The 20,412-nt window shown below is 38.6% G+C and overlaps 3 protein-coding genes and 1 non-coding gene across 8 annotated transcripts in view; 3 read left to right on the forward strand and 1 right to left on the reverse strand.

Moving 5' to 3' along the window:
* Positions 1-38: 38 nt before the first annotated feature.
* Positions 39-3,760, forward strand: card19 (caspase recruitment domain family, member 19). The gene is made up of 6 exons (XM_042407284.1): positions 39-114; positions 558-697; positions 1,389-1,545; positions 1,687-1,749; positions 1,952-2,017; positions 2,234-3,760. Exons 1-6 carry the CDS (start codon positions 108-110, stop codon positions 2,341-2,343), a joined length of 543 nt encoding a protein of 180 aa, XP_042263218.1. The 5' UTR covers positions 39-107; the 3' UTR covers positions 2,344-3,760.
* On the forward strand, positions 3,634-3,761 carry LOC121894863. Its single transcript, XR_006095637.1, has one exon. It is a non-coding gene; the product is annotated as a U6atac minor spliceosomal RNA (small nuclear RNA).
* Positions 3,762-4,584: 823 nt separating this feature from the next.
* ninj1 (ninjurin 1) lies at positions 4,585-13,688 on the reverse strand. The gene is made up of 3 exons (XM_042407285.1): positions 13,344-13,688; positions 9,459-9,690; positions 4,585-5,676 (listed from the first exon to the last, which is right to left on the reverse strand). Exons 1-3 carry the CDS (start codon positions 13,398-13,400, stop codon positions 5,534-5,536), a joined length of 432 nt encoding a protein of 143 aa, XP_042263219.1. The 5' UTR covers positions 13,401-13,688; the 3' UTR covers positions 4,585-5,533.
* Positions 12,575-20,412, forward strand: part of wnk2 (WNK lysine deficient protein kinase 2) — a 28,905-nt gene continuing 21,067 nt past the window's right edge. For 4 of the 5 annotated variants that reach the window (XM_042407277.1, XM_042407279.1, XM_042407280.1 and 1 more), the window contains exon 1: positions 15,173-17,739. In XM_042407277.1, the coding sequence (XP_042263211.1) occupies positions 17,065-17,739 (675 nt within the window). In that variant the 5' untranslated portion in view covers positions 15,173-17,064. Of the gene's footprint in view, positions 12,919-15,172; positions 17,740-20,412 lie in introns of those variants that run through there. The other variant, XM_042407281.1, reaches the window with a different exon arrangement.

A 20,412-nucleotide genomic window follows, 5' to 3' on the forward strand; every position in this document is an offset into this window, starting at 1 on the left:
ATTTTTGTCTTTTGGGAAGACGTTGACGTGACGTTACGTAACCACGCCCTGTGCGAGGTGACGTCAGTGGGAGGGTCCAAACAAAGGGCAGCAGAAGGGAGTCCACAATGGGAGGTTCGTGTCTTTCTTTAACTATAAATAACGCTTATTTAACCCTGTAGTTAGCCTTCTCTTTAATATTTTAACCATTAAGTTCAAACCAAAACACTAATGCTTTACCAACGAAAACGTCACGCCCCATTGCAAGTCCTTTTGAGGTTTCCCAAAAGTTTCTTAACGATGTTTGACAGGAGAGTGACCCTCACTTTTCAGTTTGCTGTCAACCTAAGTTTAACCAAACGTTAAATGCCCAAAAGGTGTTAATTTCCCCGCAATATTCCCAAACTTCCATGTCCTCATACTCCTCTCCTGCCACAGTTTCAACGAAAAACAGGAGATCATGTCAAATGTCCGTTTAGTAGCCTGTATGGGTATGTAAAAGCTAGCCATTATCAAACAGTGTGCTGAGGATGAACACGTACTTAGTCATCTTTTGTGTGAAACTTGTCTCTGGACAGACAGTTTTCTTGAGCAGCTGATAGAGGACAGCGCCTTCCTCAAAGCTGAGCGGAGACTGGACACAGAGCTGGTGGATAAACTCATCCTGCAGCTCAACAGAATCTACCCGCAAATACTGTCAGACAAGGAGGCCACCAAGGTACGTCCTCATACACACAGTCACACAGTGTAATATCACATGTAAAAGTTATTCCACAATGTAAAAATACTCCCAATACTAGTAACAGTTCTGCATTAAAATTGTATCTGCAAAATGTTTTATGTTTCAAAACAAAAGCTGCTCTTCGTGCAGCAGAATTGCCTTGTTGGAGTAACATTACCGTATTTACATCCGTATTCACCTCTAAGCAGCATCATTTGTGTGTTTTCTATGTAAAATCTCAATCATGAAAAGTACACAGTAACTGTCAGATAAATGTAATGATGGAAGATGTACAATAGCTCCCTCTGAATTGTAAAATTAAAAGTAGCACAATATTCAAGCATTATATCAGTAGTATAATATGCAGTAAAGTACCTTACATTTATACTGAAGAACAGCATTTAAGTAAATGTACTTAGTTACATCCCATCACACACACAGGCTATGCTTCAAACACTAGTAAGGAAATTATATCTGTAGGAATTATACAGTTGTATGAAAACATGAAGAAACAACACTCTAATATGAATAAATGAAATCATTCCTAAAATAATTAATTCATTCTGATTTTGGCAAACCACCGAGAGTATCTTCATACAAGCTTCTGTGTCAGCAAGCACCCCAGGAAAGAGATTTTCCTTTCTGGGATCTAAATTATTATATTACAGTTGCTGTTATTGTTTTCCAGTTCAGAAACTTGGACGTGCCCACTAGTGTTCGAGTGGGTGAGCTCCTGGCACACCTGCGGGGGAAAGGAGAAGAGGCATGCAAGGAATTTTACAGGGCTCTTCACTTGCATGTAGAGGAGGTATACTACAGCTTACCCACACGACTCCGCCTCAGAGGTTAGTCCCCAAAAACCTAGATCATGTGTTATCCCAGTGAGATATTTATTCAGTATTTGGATATTATAGAATTGATTACACATATTTAGTTGTATTCTAGTATGTTCTACACATCCTAAAAGCCATCTGTCTTGCCTCCAGATTCCTTAGATCCACTCGCATATCCACGTGTCTGCAAACAGAGATATGTTATGAACGAAAGAGGTAAGATGTTACTGTGAAAGACGTTTGCAGTGTCAATAAATTTGGTTATAGTGATGGAAGTGTTCTTAAATGTTTGCCAAGAAAAAAATGAAACAGTTTGGCTTTTAAGAATGAAATCAGTGGATGATTCAGTGATAACCTTCAAAAATCAATTCAAAAGAATTATTTACATTTACATTGTTTTGCATTTACCTCTTTCCAGGTCCCCTCTTCTTTCTGGGCTGTTTCAGCGTTGCAGTTGGAATGGCTTTACTCTATTACTACAGTGGTAAGAAGTAGTTTTTTAACCTTACTTGACATGCGATTGTGACAGTCAGATATTGTCAGTATTATTGGGTACTTATGTGCAGTATCTTCAGTATCATTCACTTGAATGAATAAGTGGTCACTTTATATCAACTGTCACACATGCGTGTTATTGAAAACATAAGTCCACTTTATGCTGCTGATTCAGTGTTACTAAGAAGCTCTTTCTGTTCTGTAGAAGCTAAACTGACGGGAGGCAGCCGGGCCCTCGGGATGGCTGGTCTGGGTTTGAAAAAAAAAGCTCAAGAGGTGCTTATATGGTACACTGAAGAAAGTCTCATGAAGTAAGGCGTGACTCCCTCACACCAGGCGCTTCAGCAAAACTTCTCCAATGAATACTATTTGTACCAAAGCACAGCACACTATATCTTTTCAGGGGTTCAATACTAATTTTGTACACAGTTGTATATATTATTTTTTGTGTGATCTAAAAACGAGAAAGATGGGGCATATTTGGAGCTACATTTGGCACTTTGTGTCGTATTTCCTCTTATGTTGATACCTATTTAATTTGGGTTAAAGGGATGACTAAACTCAAGGGATGAACACAATAGAATTAAAAAAACAAACAGATTAAACAAGTTGTTCTCGCTACAGACTTCAAATGTGGTGTAGAGCAGCTTTTACAAACTAGTTAAACAAGAAAAACATTGACAGCATTAGTGACAAAATTGGGAATTTTAATATTAACAGTCAATATTAACACTTGGAGGTACACTCTTAACTATATAGGTTTAGCTGTTTTACATCACCACAAAAGGATAATAGCTAGTTAATCAGTATATTTTGCAGCCATATAATAATGTCCCATAATTGCACAAAGCAAACACATAGACTGTATGTGCTTGCTTCCTCTTTGTTATCAAGACAGATTACAGATAGACAGATTTAGTTTCCAACTTTTTATTTGGGTTCAGAAAACACTATTTCCGTTCAGTGTGCTGAACTATGCACATTTGTTTGAGTAATGAAGAAGTATGTTTCATTTTCTGTTTCGTTACCATTGATGTCAAGCACACTAAAACGAGCGTAAGCATTTCTACATACACCCCGAATTCAGGAAGAAACAATATATTACTGTCCTGCAGTTGCTCTCCATGAGGCTGATCTCATAGTGGAACATGGCCGCCATCTTGTGGTGTAAAGAATAGCTACATCATCAAACAACATCTGGCTTGTGTTGGCTTCATAAGAGCTTCCAGAAATTAAGCGGCTCATATTTCCACATAAAATAGCTCAGTCGTTTGAAAAACCACGAATCAAATTAAGCTGTGGCTGTATATTTATGCTTTAGGCGAGTTCATAGTGAGCTTCGGAATCACATCTATGTCCCAACCAATGATATCCCGCTCTACCAGCGCGGTGCATCATGGGTAGCGATACGACCAAAACAATACAAAAGTCGAACTTATCATCGTAACAATGAAGCTCAACCGCGAATCAACGTTTTTCTTAGAGTACACATTCAGTAGTCGTGTTTTGTAGATGTATTATTTATATAAGTGAAAATTGCACCCTAAGTGAAACTGACTCACATTATTCCGTCTATATAACGTGACGTTGTAGGTAGATATAGTTGTGTTGTATGAAAGGAGAGAAGGTTAGCACTCCCCTTGACAAGGATGGAATTGGCCCTTGTGGCCTGCAACACATATACGGTTAAGGCATTGCCACCTACTTCGTGGCATCTCTAACCAAATTTTTTCATATATCTATGAACTTTTTCTAAACGTTGTCCTGCTCTTTACTAAACTATTGACTCTTGTCTTCATCGTGTCCTTAAATACCGGAAGCTTGGCTGAATACTCCCTGGTGCCTTTGTTTCCGTTTGGCCAGGCAGGATGAAAACTTTTATATTTCCTGTTAGTCTGTAACCTTTAACCTACCGCTGAAAACACAGAGGATTTCTGAATAGTTTTAACTTTCTATCTCACACAAGTAGTCAATTCAGTTCCAAAAAAAAAACGTAACGTTACATATAAATATTCACAAACTCCTTCCCCCCTAATTGATAGGTTTTGTATCCTATGTTTTGTGGATATTTTTATGTTCTTACTGTGCCTTTTTGCCAACTATATGTTGATAAGCCTTTTTTTTCTGATAGCCCTATTTTAAATAAAAAGTCAGGTGGTAAATGAATTTACCCCGAAAATTAAACAGGTTTATAACATTAACATGGTTTTTCTCAGGCTGTTTGTAAGCAGTTTGATTAAAATGTATAACTCAGCTTCTGGTGCTTTGTTGAATTGGTATGGAAACACATTTTTGCAGCTTGCATGGCTTTGTTGTTATTGTTTGTACTCTGTTAATTTTCTATATTATTCTAAATGAAAAGCTTGATATTTGATTTCTGATGGTTGTCTGTTGATACACTCATTGAGGTCCTGTGCCTGACAGTTGGTTACATTTTGTGTACTTGTGTAAAAAATGCCTTAAATGTTGAAGTGCCATCATTTGTATAATCAGGACATTTTATCTTTGGTCAATAAAGAAATATGCATTATAACAATAAGCAAGACAATAAACACATCGTATCACCTTTGTTGTTTATAAACAGTCACAGTGTGTAATACAAGATCATATAGTAAAAGCTGAAACATTTTTTGTCCTTATAAAAATGACATAAAAAAGCTTAAAAATTAACCACAGTACACAAGATATATTTCAGTGAACAGACACAGGCAGTAACTAATATGTACATATAAATCAATTTAAACACATACTAGACTGCATAGCACATTAAAAATAAGTTTTAGGTCCACTTCATCAATCGGCAGAGCTTTAAAACACTGTAAACACCAATAATATGCTCCAGTAATAAAGCTATTATGTCATGTAATGATGTAAAGAATGCTCCTGATGCACCCATGATTGTGGCATTCTTTGTAAATCATTAGCTGCAACATGCAAGTAGAGAAAAGCTTCTGCAGACCTCGTTGAGTACAAACAAATTCTGTTTTGGGGTTAAGCTGGGTGAGTCTTTTTTTCTAAACAGTATGTAGGAATACATTTGGCTTAAGCTGAGAGATACAAACAGAATTTGTTTTTCCTCAGGACACATTTCACAATAATGTTGACTGACATACAGTATTTGTCCTGATATGTTTATTTTATAAGTAAAGGCCGTCATTTATTTGCATCAGTAACCTGAGCATGATAGGAGGTAACTGCCGTATGATATAAAAACTGACCACAAATAAGTTGTCTGTAGCCATGGTTAGAGAAAGGAAGCCCTCTAACGAACACACATCAAAGGACCAGATTAGGTTCATCCATCCGCTTCTTACACAGCAGACAATGTCACTCGATCCTCAGTGTGTGTTTGGTCTCCTCCAGCCTGGCAGGTCGAATTACAGAACAAAAGCATGTTTTTCGAGCCACTTAGTTTAGTGAATGAATATCTGGTCCATGTGCGCAAAAACTGTAATGGAGGTCCGTCTTGACTGCGTTGATCAGTGAGCATCGTGAAGAAGGAGGGTCAAGCACTCTGGGGGGGCTGCTGGACACCGAAGGCTGTGATGAAGACATTGACCACGACTATGATAAAGACGAAGGCTGTGGCAATGTTTTCCAAGATGTTCAACTTGTAGTGCATGCTTTCGTCATTCAAGTTCCACTTAACTGGAAAGACAGAAATGAATCATGAAGACATACAGTAACTGAGTTTTTCTTAGTTCGTAGAAATGACCGTCACTTCCCACATGGGGGCAATACAGAGTTTCCAGTGGGATGAGCAGTGAAGCAATAATTAATGAACACATGATATAAATTTACAACATCTGACAGAATTGCCCTCAGGTCAATAATTAGCTTGCTCTTTCATGAGGACATAACACACCCAAATGCTCTGACAAGAGAACATGTGAGGACCTACTTCTTAGAAGAGGGGCAGTTCTGCTTTTTTTTTTTTAACTTTCCATGTCAGTACTGGTGAAACTGCTATGCTAAATATTAATTCCAAGTGGTAAAGGGAGCTTAAATTAGAAAAAGCTGACAGCAGAGGTGACTGACAGGCGTTTCTCCCTGCTGTGGCTCTCAGCTCTTTATCACAACAGTCGTCTCTGGTAGGATAAGATAACAAGGGCTGGGGAGCAGGGAGCACACAACTCTACGGGACGACAAACTTTGTATCGAGAGGCTCAGTTCTTCCAATTTATCAATCCAATACTTTATTCATGAGAAATCTCTATTGAGTCAATTTTGAATAGTTTGCTTCCAGATTCATGGGGTCAAGTAAGGTCAATACTTTATTCATGAGAAATCTCTATTGAGTCAATTTTGAATAGTTTGCTTCCAGATTCATGGGGTCAAGTAAGGTCACAAAGATTTTGTGCTTTTTAGTTTAGCTTCAGAAATAAGGTAAACTAAAAAAAGCCTGTAGTTGTATATCACTCAGTGTAAACCTGTGAACAAACAAATTCATGTTTCAATGTGTAAAAAAAAAAAAAGTGTAGTTGCAGTAAAACAATGATAATCTCTAGATAAAATTTGTGCATAAATGTTGGCAGTTTGCAGAACTGCTTTTGTCAACATTAATCATGTTTGAAACGATTAGTTGATTAGCAACAAAAAAAAGTGAATATTGATAAATCATTCTCAAACCATTTTTTAAATGAAAAATGCTGAATTGTCACTGTTTCCTGCTTCTGAAATGTGCGAATCGTCATCTTTTCTCAGTTTTTTATTATTGTAAATAGTGTATTGAATATGTTTGGGTTATGTTGAGTTTTATATTATGTTTGGGGTTTAGCTTTTTAAGACTGGGCGGTGGCTAACTGGCTAAACTGTGGGTCTAAGAATAGAGGCTATCATATTGTCACCTTCCTAAAATAACGACCTAAGTCATTTTTTCAGGTTTCTCAGAAAACACAAAAATAATCATGATGGTGTGCATGCACCCCTAGGAGTGCACAAGCTGCCTATAGACACTGCACAACAGGCATACTATAATTACAGTTTGATTAAAATGTATAACTCAGCTTCTGGTGCTTTGTTGAATTGGTATGGAAACACATTTTTGCAGCTTGCATGGCTTTGTTGTTATTGTTTGTACTCTGTTAATTTTCTATATTATTCTAAATGAAAAGCTTGATATTTGATTTCTGATGGTTGTCTGTTGATACACTCATTGAGGTCCTGTGCCTGACAGTTGGTTACATTTTGTGTACTTGTGTAAAAAATGCCTTAAATGTTGAAGTGCCATCATTTGTATAATCAGGACATGGGGTCATGGGGTCAAGTAAGGTCACAAAGATTTTGTGCTTTTTAGTTTAGCTTCAGAAATAAGGTAAACTAAAAAAAGCCTGTAGTTGTATATCACTCAGTGTAAACCTGTGAACAAACAAATTCATGTTTCAATGTGTAAAAAAAAAAAAGTGTAGTTGCAGTAAAACAATGATAATCTCTAGATAAAATTTGTGCATAAATGTTGGCAGTTTGCAGAACTGCTTTTGTCAACATTAATCATGTTTGAAACGATTAGTTGATTAGCAACAAAAAAAAGTGAAAATTGATAAACCATTTTTTAAATGAAAAATGCTGAATTGTCACTGTTTCCTGCTTCTGAAATGTGCGAATCGTCATCTTTTCTCAGTTTTTTATTATTGTAAATAGTGTATTGAATATGTTTGGGTTATGTTGAGTTTTATATTATGTTTGGGGTTTAGCTTTTTAAGACTGGGCGGTGGCTAACTGGCTAAACTGTGGGTCTAAGAATAGAGGCTATCATATTGTCACCTTCCTAAAATAACGACCTAAGTCATTTTTTCAGGTTTCTCAGAAAACACAAAAATAATCATGATGGTGTGCATGCACCCCTTGGAGTGCACAAGCTGCCTATAGACACTGCACAACAGGCATACTATAATTACGGCTGTAGTCAACCAAAGAAAATCTTGGTCGACTAAAATCGTACATAATCAACTTATCAATTCAACTAATCGATTAGTTGCGTGCGCGGGAGGGGGGTAACGGGACAGAGTGCAGCCACACATTTCTCTGTTCTGTTTTTCTCTGTTTTGTGTCTTCAGGTTAGGCTAACCCATTGTTGCTAACTTTGGCGCTAACCCCCTTTACCTTTCCAGCATTTGGGGAAACAACAGACGTGACTGTTTAGCATTTATTAACTGACTGTACTGTATTGACAACTTACTACTGGCCTTTTCCTCTGCTCCGCTCGCATCCACCGTCACTTCTCTGCTTCTCGCTCTTTCCCACTCCCTACGCAAACATACTCCTTAACGGAGCCACGCCACCAGTGGTTTCCCAGGCAACGACAGAGGTTGACTCACATACCGGAACAGCGCTGCACAGAGACTCCCAAACGCTGTCGATTTCTGAATGAATGGGTATTCATTCGGATATCAATTATTAAAAAATATTTTTTTTTGGCCTGGCGGGGGTTCTTGTTGTGAGAAACACAGATTCAGTAAACGTTCAGTAAACGTTGAGTACAGTTAGACCCAGCAGTCTCCATTAGGTTGGGCGAGTTCAAAGTTTTGAAAACAACGGGGGTGTTTTGAATACACCCCCATTTTCACAGGGAATTTGTTAAGTCTGTCCCCCCCGCCGCAGGAAATAATGGATTATTCCTGGAAAGCTATTGATGTAGCACTTTTCTCCTTATGAAAATAACACGGAGATTATTCGACCAATGAGGATTTAGTCGGACGAGAGCATATCGACCAACTAATCGACCAGTCGACCAGAAGACTACAGCCCTAACTATAATACTGGTCAAATGATGTTATGATTACTAATATTATGTTCAAGTGAGATTTTCATTAAATAAAAACACAAAAGTAAAGAGGATCCTTTGTAATTTTTTAGTTATACACATAATTTCTAGCTGTTAGATTACAATACAGTATTCAAATCTTTCTTAATTAGATCATGTAATGTGGAAAAAATGAGACAAGAACTGTAGATGAAATATTGTTTAAAAGGCAGAAAAGAGTTAACAGAAAGCCTTGTAATCACTTGCAACAGCCACAGATTCTTTCCACTCTTTGCTAAATGCTAGCTTCATGGACATAGCTATTTTGCTGACTAAAATGCTGACTAAAAAGACTGAATAAAAAGACTAAATAACCATGCAATATGATGATTAAGTCACACTCTTGACATAGGCTATTATACTACAGGGGTAGAGTCGCATGATCTGTTCAACTGAGGATGTGGCTAGCATCATGAGGAGATGAATTAGACAAAAAAAATCATTTTTGTCAAAAAATGACTTAGGCCATTATTTTAGGAAGGTGACGATATGCTGTGCGGATTTTAAAGCCCTTTGAGGCAAATTTGTGATTTGTGTGTTGATTTTAGACTATGTAAATAAAACTGACTTCACTTTTTTAAAAAAAGGTTTGCAAAACAGAAAACCAGGACATTAACTCCACTCTTACCTATAAAAATGAGCATAACTCCCACTATGATTTGTAGGATGAGGGAGATGCTAATGAGAGTTACGAGGGCCACATAGAAGTTTGATCCTTGCTCCAGCACCGTTTTCAGCTGTGAGGCATTAGCCATCAGTAGAGCCACATCCAGCATGCTCTCTGCTGCGCTCTTCTTATTGGCGTAATGGTTCATGTTCAGAGGTCTCTCATTCCTCCTCCCAGTACCCCGCAGCGGGACCTGAAAAACAAAACCATCACATCAGTATGACACAGTATGATACCATTTATACCACAAACCCATTATCACTTTCAGGTGGTGGATGTTTTTTCTCTGACATTAATGTTAATGCCTCTATGATCATAGATGTCACATATTAGTTTATGACTTTGTGAAGAAATCTTTCAGGTATCTTTAAATCCACGTATTCTATTTGAGAACTCAGCAGCACTTATCTAACTAAATACACTTGAAGCATTTATCATCAGATAGATGATTGCAATGATAGAAAACAAAACACTTTCACCACAATGCTGAAAATAAAAATGTGCTCTGCTTCTGAGAAAAGTATGTTGACACGTTCGCAGGAAACCCATAGCTCCATATGTGGACTTTTTTTTGCAAACTCTGAAATCCCCCCCCACACCACAAACAGATTTTTTTCCCATAAAAGCTAACAGTCCAAAAAAATCATAACTAGTATATAACTTACTTTCAAATAAACATTACTGTAGTGATAACAAGTATGATATTTGACTGACATTGTGTGTTAAGTGCTCACTATCCATTGTTAATTGATCTATCTGCAGTGTCTGTTTCAGTCAATGTTTTAATCATCTTTTGGGTTCAGATGTTTTGAGTTTCAGAGCAGTTGAACCCAACATTATGAAGCTCTGCAGTGAGTTTGGTGCGTAGAATTGGAACAAAACTGCTCATTGTGATGGCAAAAATAAAACCCAGAATTGTGCAATCAGGATGTTTTTGGTTTTCTGTCCACAGTATTGAAAGAAGTGAAAGTGTTCAGCAGCTGAACTCAAACAGGAATACATATTCTTTCTTTCTATCTTATCTGAAGATAGAAAGAAATCTTATCTGAAACATAAGAATGGCAAACCGGACTCCACCCAAATAAGTGAGTGGACACTTGACCACACTATTAGGAGCACAAACACACCATCGACTACATGTGAAAGCATATAAGTACAACACTGTGCGGCCCCATATGCTCATAGATATGATATTCAGTATTATTTTCTTGATAAATAAAACAAAACATGAAATAAATACTGTATGCAGTGTTTTGGAGAATTTGGTGTATGGAAGATTTTTGCAGAACTACTCAAATAGACTGATTACCCAAGAAGATGTGTTGCACAGAAATAGATCTCCTTCCATTACGTAGAATTGCAACCACTTCTCTTGTTTGTTTCACAGGTGAAATCAGGAGGTGCTAAACACCTCATTTAAACACGTCTAAACATTACATCACAGGAAACCGTGGCCACTGCCGAAACCTATGTGTGTCTGCTTATGAGTTAAGCGCAGTGCTGGAGTGGAATTTAAGCTAGCTGTCCAACAATGCTACCCTTGTGTGCCCAGTTAGACAACATCATTCACTGAGGTTCAACTCTGCGTGCCACTTTCTCCAACCCTGAAAATCTGCCAGGCCACAGAGGAACAAGATGTTCGAGTGGTAGACCAGCAGATGGGACAGCTGTATCCACTCTCATTTCTTCAAAAGTTTAATCTTTCTCTAATTCTTTTGTTTTGTTCCTTTCTAAGGTTTTTTTTGTCTTCCCCTTGTGTACTGGGAGTTTTTTCCTCGACTTCTTGGAGAACTCGGGTTGGGTTCACATGTGCAGCGTCTATCATGATCGTTACATCATTCAACAAGTTTTTGTCTGACAGTGACACTGTATGAGCATAATAAATTGATGATAATGTGTATAAAATATAATTTGATTAGTAACACTTCCATCTTCCATCATCCAAAGATGAAATCTTCAGTTTGTTTTGTCCAACCAACAAATTCCAAAAGATATTTGATTTACAGTAAAATCATATGAAACAGAGAAAGAAAAAGTTGTGATAACTTGTAATAATATCCTTTAATATCCTTTAAGAAATGTAATAACATTTATTAAGTCTGTCTTAAAACAACAGTCAGGTGCCCAAATGAACATTGAAACAGGTTTTACTCGTTATCATTCCACCTGTTCACACCGACGTTAAGAAGATTCCCTCTAAATAGGCTGACAATGTAAGTGATGAGGGACAAAATCTACAGTTCTCGTTTTGAGAATAAATGTATTTGAAAGTTTATTTGAATCATATATGAGACATCAGCAGTCTGAGTTAGTCAAATAATGTGATATCTTCCACAGTTACAGTGTTTTTATTAAAAAAAGAAAATTCCCTCTTTGTGTCTCAACAGTGTTTTCCTGTTTAGCTGCAGTGGAAGGAAACCAAAAGAGGCACTAAAAAGACTAACTTTGAAAGATATGAACTTGATTTGAGTAATTTGGACGACTGAAGCTTCATATTGTCTTCAAATAAACTTTTTCAAACATTTTTGCACAAAAGGAGGGCTGTGGATTTTGTTCATTGAAAGTGCATTATGAAGAGATTTGTCAGTTTGAATAAGAGGAACTACCAAGTGCAATAAAGATCTTATCAAAGACCCTTCAAATCACTGACTAACATTGCTGAGGAACTGGTCGCTGTATTCTCATGCTGTGAAGCACAGTGTGTCTCTGTGACTAGTTTGACCACTAGTTTGGATGAGATACTGTATATATACACAGTACATTTTAGCTGTTCCACAAAGCAGAACAAAGACATTTAGTAAGGCTGTTTTCAGCCTCTGAACAGCTGAAACAGCCTTCCCGAGGATCTGTAGATATTTATATAAACTAAACCCATCTGTTTAGTCTGGCTTTTATGTAGTGTTTTATAATTTTTTGGTTTTAATGATTATATAATTCTTTTATTTATTATCACCATTAATATTTATATTCTTTTATTCTATTTTAGTAACATTTTACTGTTTTATTATAATCTATTCATCTTGTGTAGTGTGTAGTGTAACTACCCATCTTTTATTGTTGTCTTATTCAATTAACTTTTTTAGTTATTTTAATGTGCATTAGTCTCTAAATCCATTTTTAACATCCTATGTTTTATCAATCGCTTGTAAAGCACTTTGAATGGCATTTGATTTGTTTGAAAGGCGCGATTTAAATAAAGTTTGATTGATCGATACATAATTACATACGCACACTTGTACTATGCATGCTACATATATGTATAATAACCCAGCAGATAGAGTTAAGGAGTGGCGATTTAAAGCTGATATTTGCATTCTTGAATGTGAAAATCCAGATCCAGATCCCTGATTCGGGTCACATGGCTGAGCTGATCCACCTGAGATGCCTTTACAGAGCATTGACTATTCACCGCACCCACATGGTCCGTATCCTCTGTCATTATGTGTAAACCGATCCTCTGCCAATAACAGTAGACGGACTCCTCGCTCAACAGTTACTTTGGGAATAAGTAAAGCGGTTAAATGAGCCAATGAAATGGGCTAATCAGCTGCTGCTGCCGCTAACTTATCACATTAGCTAAAACAGTTCAAAAGCTACTCGCAATGACATTTGTTTCGATTTTGTTCGGTAACGTTTAACAGCAAAAGGATGCCGGGAGGAGAGGGATGAAACCCCGAGTCTATTTCCTGTGTTAACGACGAGTATCTCACTGCTCGGACCGGGATAACTCGCCCTTCACTGAGCCTGACCGGGATATGAAGTCTTAACATAACTGAACATGAAGCTATGTGCCCGTGTCCGTCCTTTGTGACTGGTACCAGTAAGTTAAAGATAGTGCCGGCTTACCTCAGTCTCCCCGTTTCGGTCAGCATCCCCGTTCATCTCAAAGTTTTCCGTAGCCATCTTTGTTATGTTAATAACAGCTGTATATCCTGAGAAGGTTAGTCATGGGCAGCGTGAGCTTCAAGAGTCGGTGGTCCAGCTAGCGGCGGCGGGCAAAAAAAAGGCACAATGTGTTTATAAAAGGCTGCTGTGACGACAGCAGGGGGGAGACCAGCTCACAGTACCGCCCTCGGTCCTCCGCTTGCCGGGGAGACGATTGGGCAGGGCAGTCTACTCCTTAGTGGTGCTGTGTTTATGCGTGTTTCCCACACTTTGAGATCCAGATGTAAATGGATGAGCTATGCAGTGGTTTCATTTAGACCGTTGACGTGGTTGATCATTAACAGCCACAACACGACTCTTTACTTCCGCTCTGCGGATTAAGGCGGTATTGCACGTGGAGGCTCAAACCTGTGGAAATAGGAGATGTTACATAACATGCTATAGTTCCTCATAATTTGACTAAACCCAAATGTGTTTAACCCTCCTGCTGTGTTAGAAAATGGTTTATACCTTTAGTGGCCAAATGTTTGTGTGTGTGTGTGTGTGTGTGTGTGAGAGAGAGAGAGAGAGAGAGAGAGACAGAGAGAGAGAGAGAGAGAGAGAGGTGGTGAGATTAAATTCAACTCAATACACTTTCTTAGCATGAAACATAATTTTAGTATTATTACACAATATTATTATACAACTTTTGTATAATTTTATTACTATTATTTTTGTTTTGTTATGGTTTTTGTTATTCATGGTGGTTTGGCAACATTTACTTTGTATTTTTCTGCATAAACAACCCATAATTACTACCAGGTTAAAAATTTGAGCCATAACACAATAGATGTTACTTTTCTTTTTCTTTTTTTATAGGCATTTTTTTTTAAAAAAGAGAAAAGAAAAATGATCAAAACATGTTTTATTGTATTCAGAAGGCCATTGTAGAGGATGTAATGAAGCCTTTGTTTGTTTCACACATCTAAACTTGAAAATGTGTCAAAATTGACCCAAACACAATAGGAAAGTTAAAGATAAACACCACGTAAACATAATATCAACTCAAACTGACACAGAGACCCTCTACAAGGACACATTGTTAATCCAGTCTTGAGCAACATCAAAAGCAACTGGATTTGTGGAACTAAATAAATAAATTGATTACAACACGGGGAATATTGTAAGATAAATATTAGTGAATTCTGACATGATTGTGATCTTCACCTTTACACCAAAGACAAGTCAAAGTACTTCTGTGAGCCAGAAGATCTCTAAAGATAAAGCAAATGTTATAATATATGTTAATATATTATTATAAATTTCCTACAAGTTATATTCATGTAAAAATGCTATCATTTGCACATCTATGAACCCATCACGTATTTCTTTTTATTTAAAAGCACTACATGCATGTTACTGGAACTATTGCATATTTTCTCCCACAAGTCATATCCTTAAAGATAATATGCACTTTAAGCAAAGCTGACGCAACAAGAAACAGCAGCTTGTTAACTGAAAGGTCTTACCCAATAAAATGCATCTGGCCATGTGTAACCACAATATAAAGCAGTGAATAGGATGGCAAGACACCACTTTAACTGTCACATTCATGGTTTTACATTGTAAAGAGGTCATCCTGACCCTAAACCCACCCACCAACCAACTCCTATTATTTCCACTGTTTCCCTGGTGATCTGGGCAGGTTTGTCCCTCAAGTTTGACCCCACTTTTTCTGACTTCTCTGTTCTCGTCATTTGACCTTCTTCATCCTCACGTCAAATTCTAAAAAACTGTGGTATAAACAAAACAAATTTTTAAAAAAGTGAAATACAGAAAATAATGATAAATGAACCAAGCCTAAAACAGGGTAGAGAATGACAGTCTGACCTGTTAGCTTCATCTCTGAACTTTGTGCTATAGTTAGAATCCTAAATACAACTTAAACTATTCATTTTATGTATTCAAACCACTTTTGTAGGGCTGATACAAAGTTGCACATCAGGGACAAGCTTTAAAAGTTCAATACTCACCTTACTTTACATTCTAGCAATGTGTCCCCATAACTAAGGCAACTCTTTTAAGCATATGTTATAATATGATGGGATATGATGTAGGGTATGTAAAACCAGTTTAAGTTACAAATTAAGAAAATCATTAGAAAACGCTTGCATCTATATTACTAAATATACTGCATCACTTACATTATTATAACTGTTTTGGTGGATGTTGTCTTTGTAATAATAGGATTCGCCTTTTATGTTTTTTCCCTTTCTTTCTTATATTTTCATCATTCTGCTCTGTAATATTGACAAAGAATAGCTATAGACCTACACACCCAAACAATATGCAATACTTATAATGAAATAAGAGCTTTGCAGGGAAGTTAGAAAAAAAAAAGTGTTGTGAAGTAGGATATAATCAACTCTGATCAGATGGAAAAACAACCCTGGAATAGTTTGGGAATAAAACAGAAACAGAAAGAGAGGAAATACAGATGATGGGCCAGTGTGTTTGTGAGAGACTTTGGGGGAGAAAACAGTTTATATTTCATCCTTCAGCCTCCCTGCACGGAGACATGTAAATGAGTGTAATAGCCATTAAGATGTGCTCCGGTGCGTCTTATCCGGTAGCCTATAATTCCTAGCAGCGTCCCTTTTGGTTGGTAGCTAAGCTTTAGACATCTTCCCATTGGAAGTTCACCGCGTCACAATGAGGGCGGACAGTGGTGTGGTCCGCACAGCCTGTGTCAGGGGAGGCTGAGGGTGCCGCCTAAAAGCGTGCCTAGTTATTGGATACGTGTTGTTGCTAGGGGCGTGGGTTGTGCCGTGAAATATTCTAGTTTTCCAGATCCCACAGAGATTATATTTAGGGAAGACAACAGTCGTCTCACCCGGACGAGAGATGCGCTGGGAACTGCCTGCCTCCAAACCTGAGGGAAACGGTGCCGCAGTGAGCATAATCTGATAAGCGCGTCTGTCCAGCCTTCCCCTCCGCTCCAGGACATCACTGTGGACAGAAAAAGTACGTACGGATAGTTAAAAGGAATGATGCAGAGATGCTGAGGTCACACTTCTTCGGAGCTGATTCAGATTTTCACCCGGAACACCAGCTATTTTAATTGCATCAATCAGAGCGCAGGGTCGATCGGTGTTTACAGGGGATGACAGCTGCGCACTTGGTCGTCCCGTGATGTGTCTTTGGAGGGATTAGTGTTTGCCACAGCCTGAAACATCCTGTAGGCCAGTGATTTGTCTGCGGAACATTTCATGTATTGGAGCGGGGATCTTATCCAATGTGGAGGAAATTATTTTTCGTGAGCTCATAGCTTGAACTGGCAATGACATCAGGCTTAACTTGAATAGCTCTGTGTGTGTGTGTGTGTGTGTGTGTGTGTGTGTGTGTGTGTGTGTGTGTGTGTGTGTGTGTGTGTGTGTGTGTGTGTGTGTTGTACTGCAGCAAGGTGGATCGGGGGCGCGAAGTTGAAAGGAGCAATGCACGCATCCTCCGAGCTGGACATTGCATGGGGATGCTCTGTGTCCTAAACACATCCGAGGCATAAGGCCAAATATCCTCAGCTGACGAACTGCGTCACTGCATGCGAGTGTTGCAGGTAGGCAGCAAACTCTCCCACCACCGGGAGAGGAGCATGCTCATCATCCTCCTTACGCAATGTCGCCGGTAGTTTAACAATTTACCGGGGATGGATTCGGCGGACGATTCAAGCAAAGATCCGCCACTGGGATCCACGTTTTCCTCAGCACCTAATTTAGACTCGGACATTAATGCAAATGCCTTCAGGCCTATTTATGAGAACGGGGCGGACCACAATGTCAACATACAAAACGCAGCCCTGCGGGGAGCCAGTGACCCCAGCGCGTATCCCTCCACAGACTACCGGGGGCTGGTCCGCCAAAGGTTCATCCGACGAAGTTTGTGGGTTTCAGACTCCGAGGAGCAGCCAGTGGAGCAGCCGGAGTGTGTCAACAGCATCCCGGTGGTCAACATCGACCTGCGCACCATCGTCGGTCGGAGTCGGACCCGGGTTCTACAAGGAACCCGCCTGGGCCTCCAGGAGACTTCAAGCACGGAGAGCCAGGTGGAGCTAAAGGACAGCGCCACGGAGAGCCTGAGCACCGACGAAGAGAAGGTAGACAGAAGGGAAACCGAGCCCAAGGTAGAGGCTGTGCCCTCCGATGTTACAGGTAAAGCAGGAAGTGATGAGAACGAAGAGGAGCCCGGGATGAAGGCTGTGTCCACCTCACCTGGTGGGCGTTTCCTCAAGTTTGACATTGAGCTGGGCAGAGGCTCCTTCAAGACGGTCTATAAAGGTCTTGACACCGATACTTGGGTCGAAGTGGCCTGGTGTGAACTCCAGGTGGGTTCATTGATCACTCAACTCCGACATCAACCATCCAATAATAAGCCTGTTATCATGGATCTATGTTATTGTTTGTGGTTGGCTTGTTTAGCGAACACCTGCCCAACAAAGTGCATCTGTAGTAAGTGTGCTGCCTGTGGTGCTGGTTACTAGAGGGGTCTCCAGCTAACAGAGCATCGGTTTAATTACACTGTAACTTCATTCATCTGAAATTGAAACAATTATTTATTACTATTTATTATTTATTATAACAACAATCATTTTTGTACCAAATCATATCCTAAAACTCTCAGACCCTCACGAAAAATATTATGTATCAACAGTCCATTGAACTTTACACTTCTTGGATGAATAGCCTTCCTAAATGAATATATTCAAGAGTGAATCTGGATTATTGTCTATTTATTATGTGTAGGCTATTATTATTATAGCTATTCTGTGTTTTTTCTTCTCCACTACAGGTTCAGCCGTGCATCAGGATATACTTTCAGATAATATATGACTAACATCTCAGCTTCAGGGTAAAATCGATCAATCAATCAGCAGTTGCAGGCGTTTGAGTTACGTAGTCCTGCATCTCTGTGTGATGACTGGATTTTTATCTTCAGAATAGTTCTGTCCTCTGTTTTTATAACCTCATATTTGTGAAGTGTTATGTTATGCAGGACCCAGATGAGAGACTGTTTGCCGTGATGTTTTTGTTAATGAGCCATCACTGAAATATTTGCTCTCACCAGGGGAAGGAAGTAAGGAGAAATTGATGTTACAGGGTGGACTGAAGAGGAATTTTGTCTGTCACACTGTATGTTACGCTTTAGTTTTTGTGCTGCACTTTATACTTTGATGTTCTCATCACAAAGTTGTGTATCACCCAGGAGTTTTACACCTGACATGCGGTCTAAACCTACCAAAAAATCAGAAAAGATGAAGAAGGTTCAGAATTATATTAGGTTTTTAATGTAATTTACACCTATACCCCCTATAAAGTTAGAATTTTCAGCCATATCAACTAAAATTGGAATTGAATTGAACTTGCACCACACACTAAGTATCACCCTTATGCACAGTCTCGTTAGATGAACTGAATTCACACTTTGGTTGGTGACTGGTTAGAATTTTACAAAAGGATTTCTTGCAGGAGTAACAGTAATACACTTCTTCATAACAGTGGCAGATTGCTATATCACTAATCTGTGTATGTGGTAATCTAATGATCAGTTTAAATACTGTCCATGTGATATGCAGCTTAGCCTGAGCAGACAGACCTGCAGACAGTGGTTGCCCTTCCGGGATTCAAAATGTGCAAAGCTTTTGCAGTCTTTCCAGAGCAAATACCTGAAAACACTAAATGAAGTATCATACTGCTGTTAGAATATACGTTGACGAAATATTCTCCAATAAAACAAGGGCGCAGTCATCTGTTTTTTAGATAGAATATACTGTGGGCAGGTGCACAGGCTTGGATTCCCAAAAGATCAAGCTTGTTCAGGCTGAGTCATCACCTCAGCATCATTTTATGAACCTTTAATTTAAATTAAATTGTCATAATGACAATAACATTTGTGACTTTAGGCACAGCCCTGCAGATCAACTTCACAGATTCAGTGCAGCTTTAGAGTGAGCAGAATTAGAGAAGTGATCAGATTATTTTTTTTAGTCTCCCTTCTCTTGCAGAATCCAGGTTCACCCTGTCAGGCTGTTTCACCTCAATCAGGTTCAGACAAATAAAATCACTATTATGTTGTGCTTATCTCACAGCTCCCACTGGCAACAGCACAGGTCTAGATTCCTGTGAGGCAAGGGGTGGAAGTGAAGTTTGGCTTGTTCTCTGTTTTCGTAAATGTTAGCACCATAATATTCATGTAATGAGGCTCATTTGAATGTCAATCCATCCTTTTAGAGGTCAACAAAGCCAGCCCACAATTTATTGTGCAGAGAATAATTAATGCATTGTCTCCTGGTTACATCCCAGGATTAAGCCTTAAGTTCTCTATTTTTGTCACTTGTATTGAATATTTCTCATATTGAAGTAATTCATTCAAATTCAGTTTTTCAAGTCTTAATTAGGGATTTAAAGGGATTTAAAATGTGCCTAAAGTGCGCCTAAAGTTTTGATATTTATTGATATTTCATCTGTCAGGAGAGAAACCAACCACTGGTGGTATTTTTAAACACTACATCATTAACTCCAGTTCAGAGGGGAAGAGTATGTTTAATGCTTCAGGGTTTTCATCACTATGCAAATGTATATAGCATGTATTTGCATCTGTGAGCAGGTTCTTAAGGGAGATCTAGTGATGATTCAACCATTCTGTCCCTGGAGGTAGGGCCTTGCCCTTTAGAGCTTCTGTGCCTTTGTACCTGGCTCACAAAAGCCTAAAGTATTCTTTTGTGTGTAAGTCTAAGAATGAGACAGCAGAAAACATACTGTAGTACTGTACTGTAGACGCTCGTAGATTTATTAATCAGTCTTGAAGAGGAGCTGTTGCCTGGTGTTGAACAGACCAGACTGCTAGTCTTGTTACTTATTTATCCACTAAATGATGATCAAACATCTGCTGAGCAAGTTGTTTACCCGAAATTAGCAAATTGATGAATGATTTAGTAAAACGCCAGCCATTTTACCAGTTTGAGATCTGTGTCTCACAGTTCTACATTACTATTTTTCTT

The sequence above is a fragment of the Thunnus maccoyii genome, chromosome 3 (assembly GCF_910596095.1).
Source record: "Thunnus maccoyii chromosome 3, fThuMac1.1, whole genome shotgun sequence".
NCBI classification, from domain to species: domain Eukaryota; kingdom Metazoa; phylum Chordata; class Actinopteri; order Scombriformes; family Scombridae; genus Thunnus; species Thunnus maccoyii.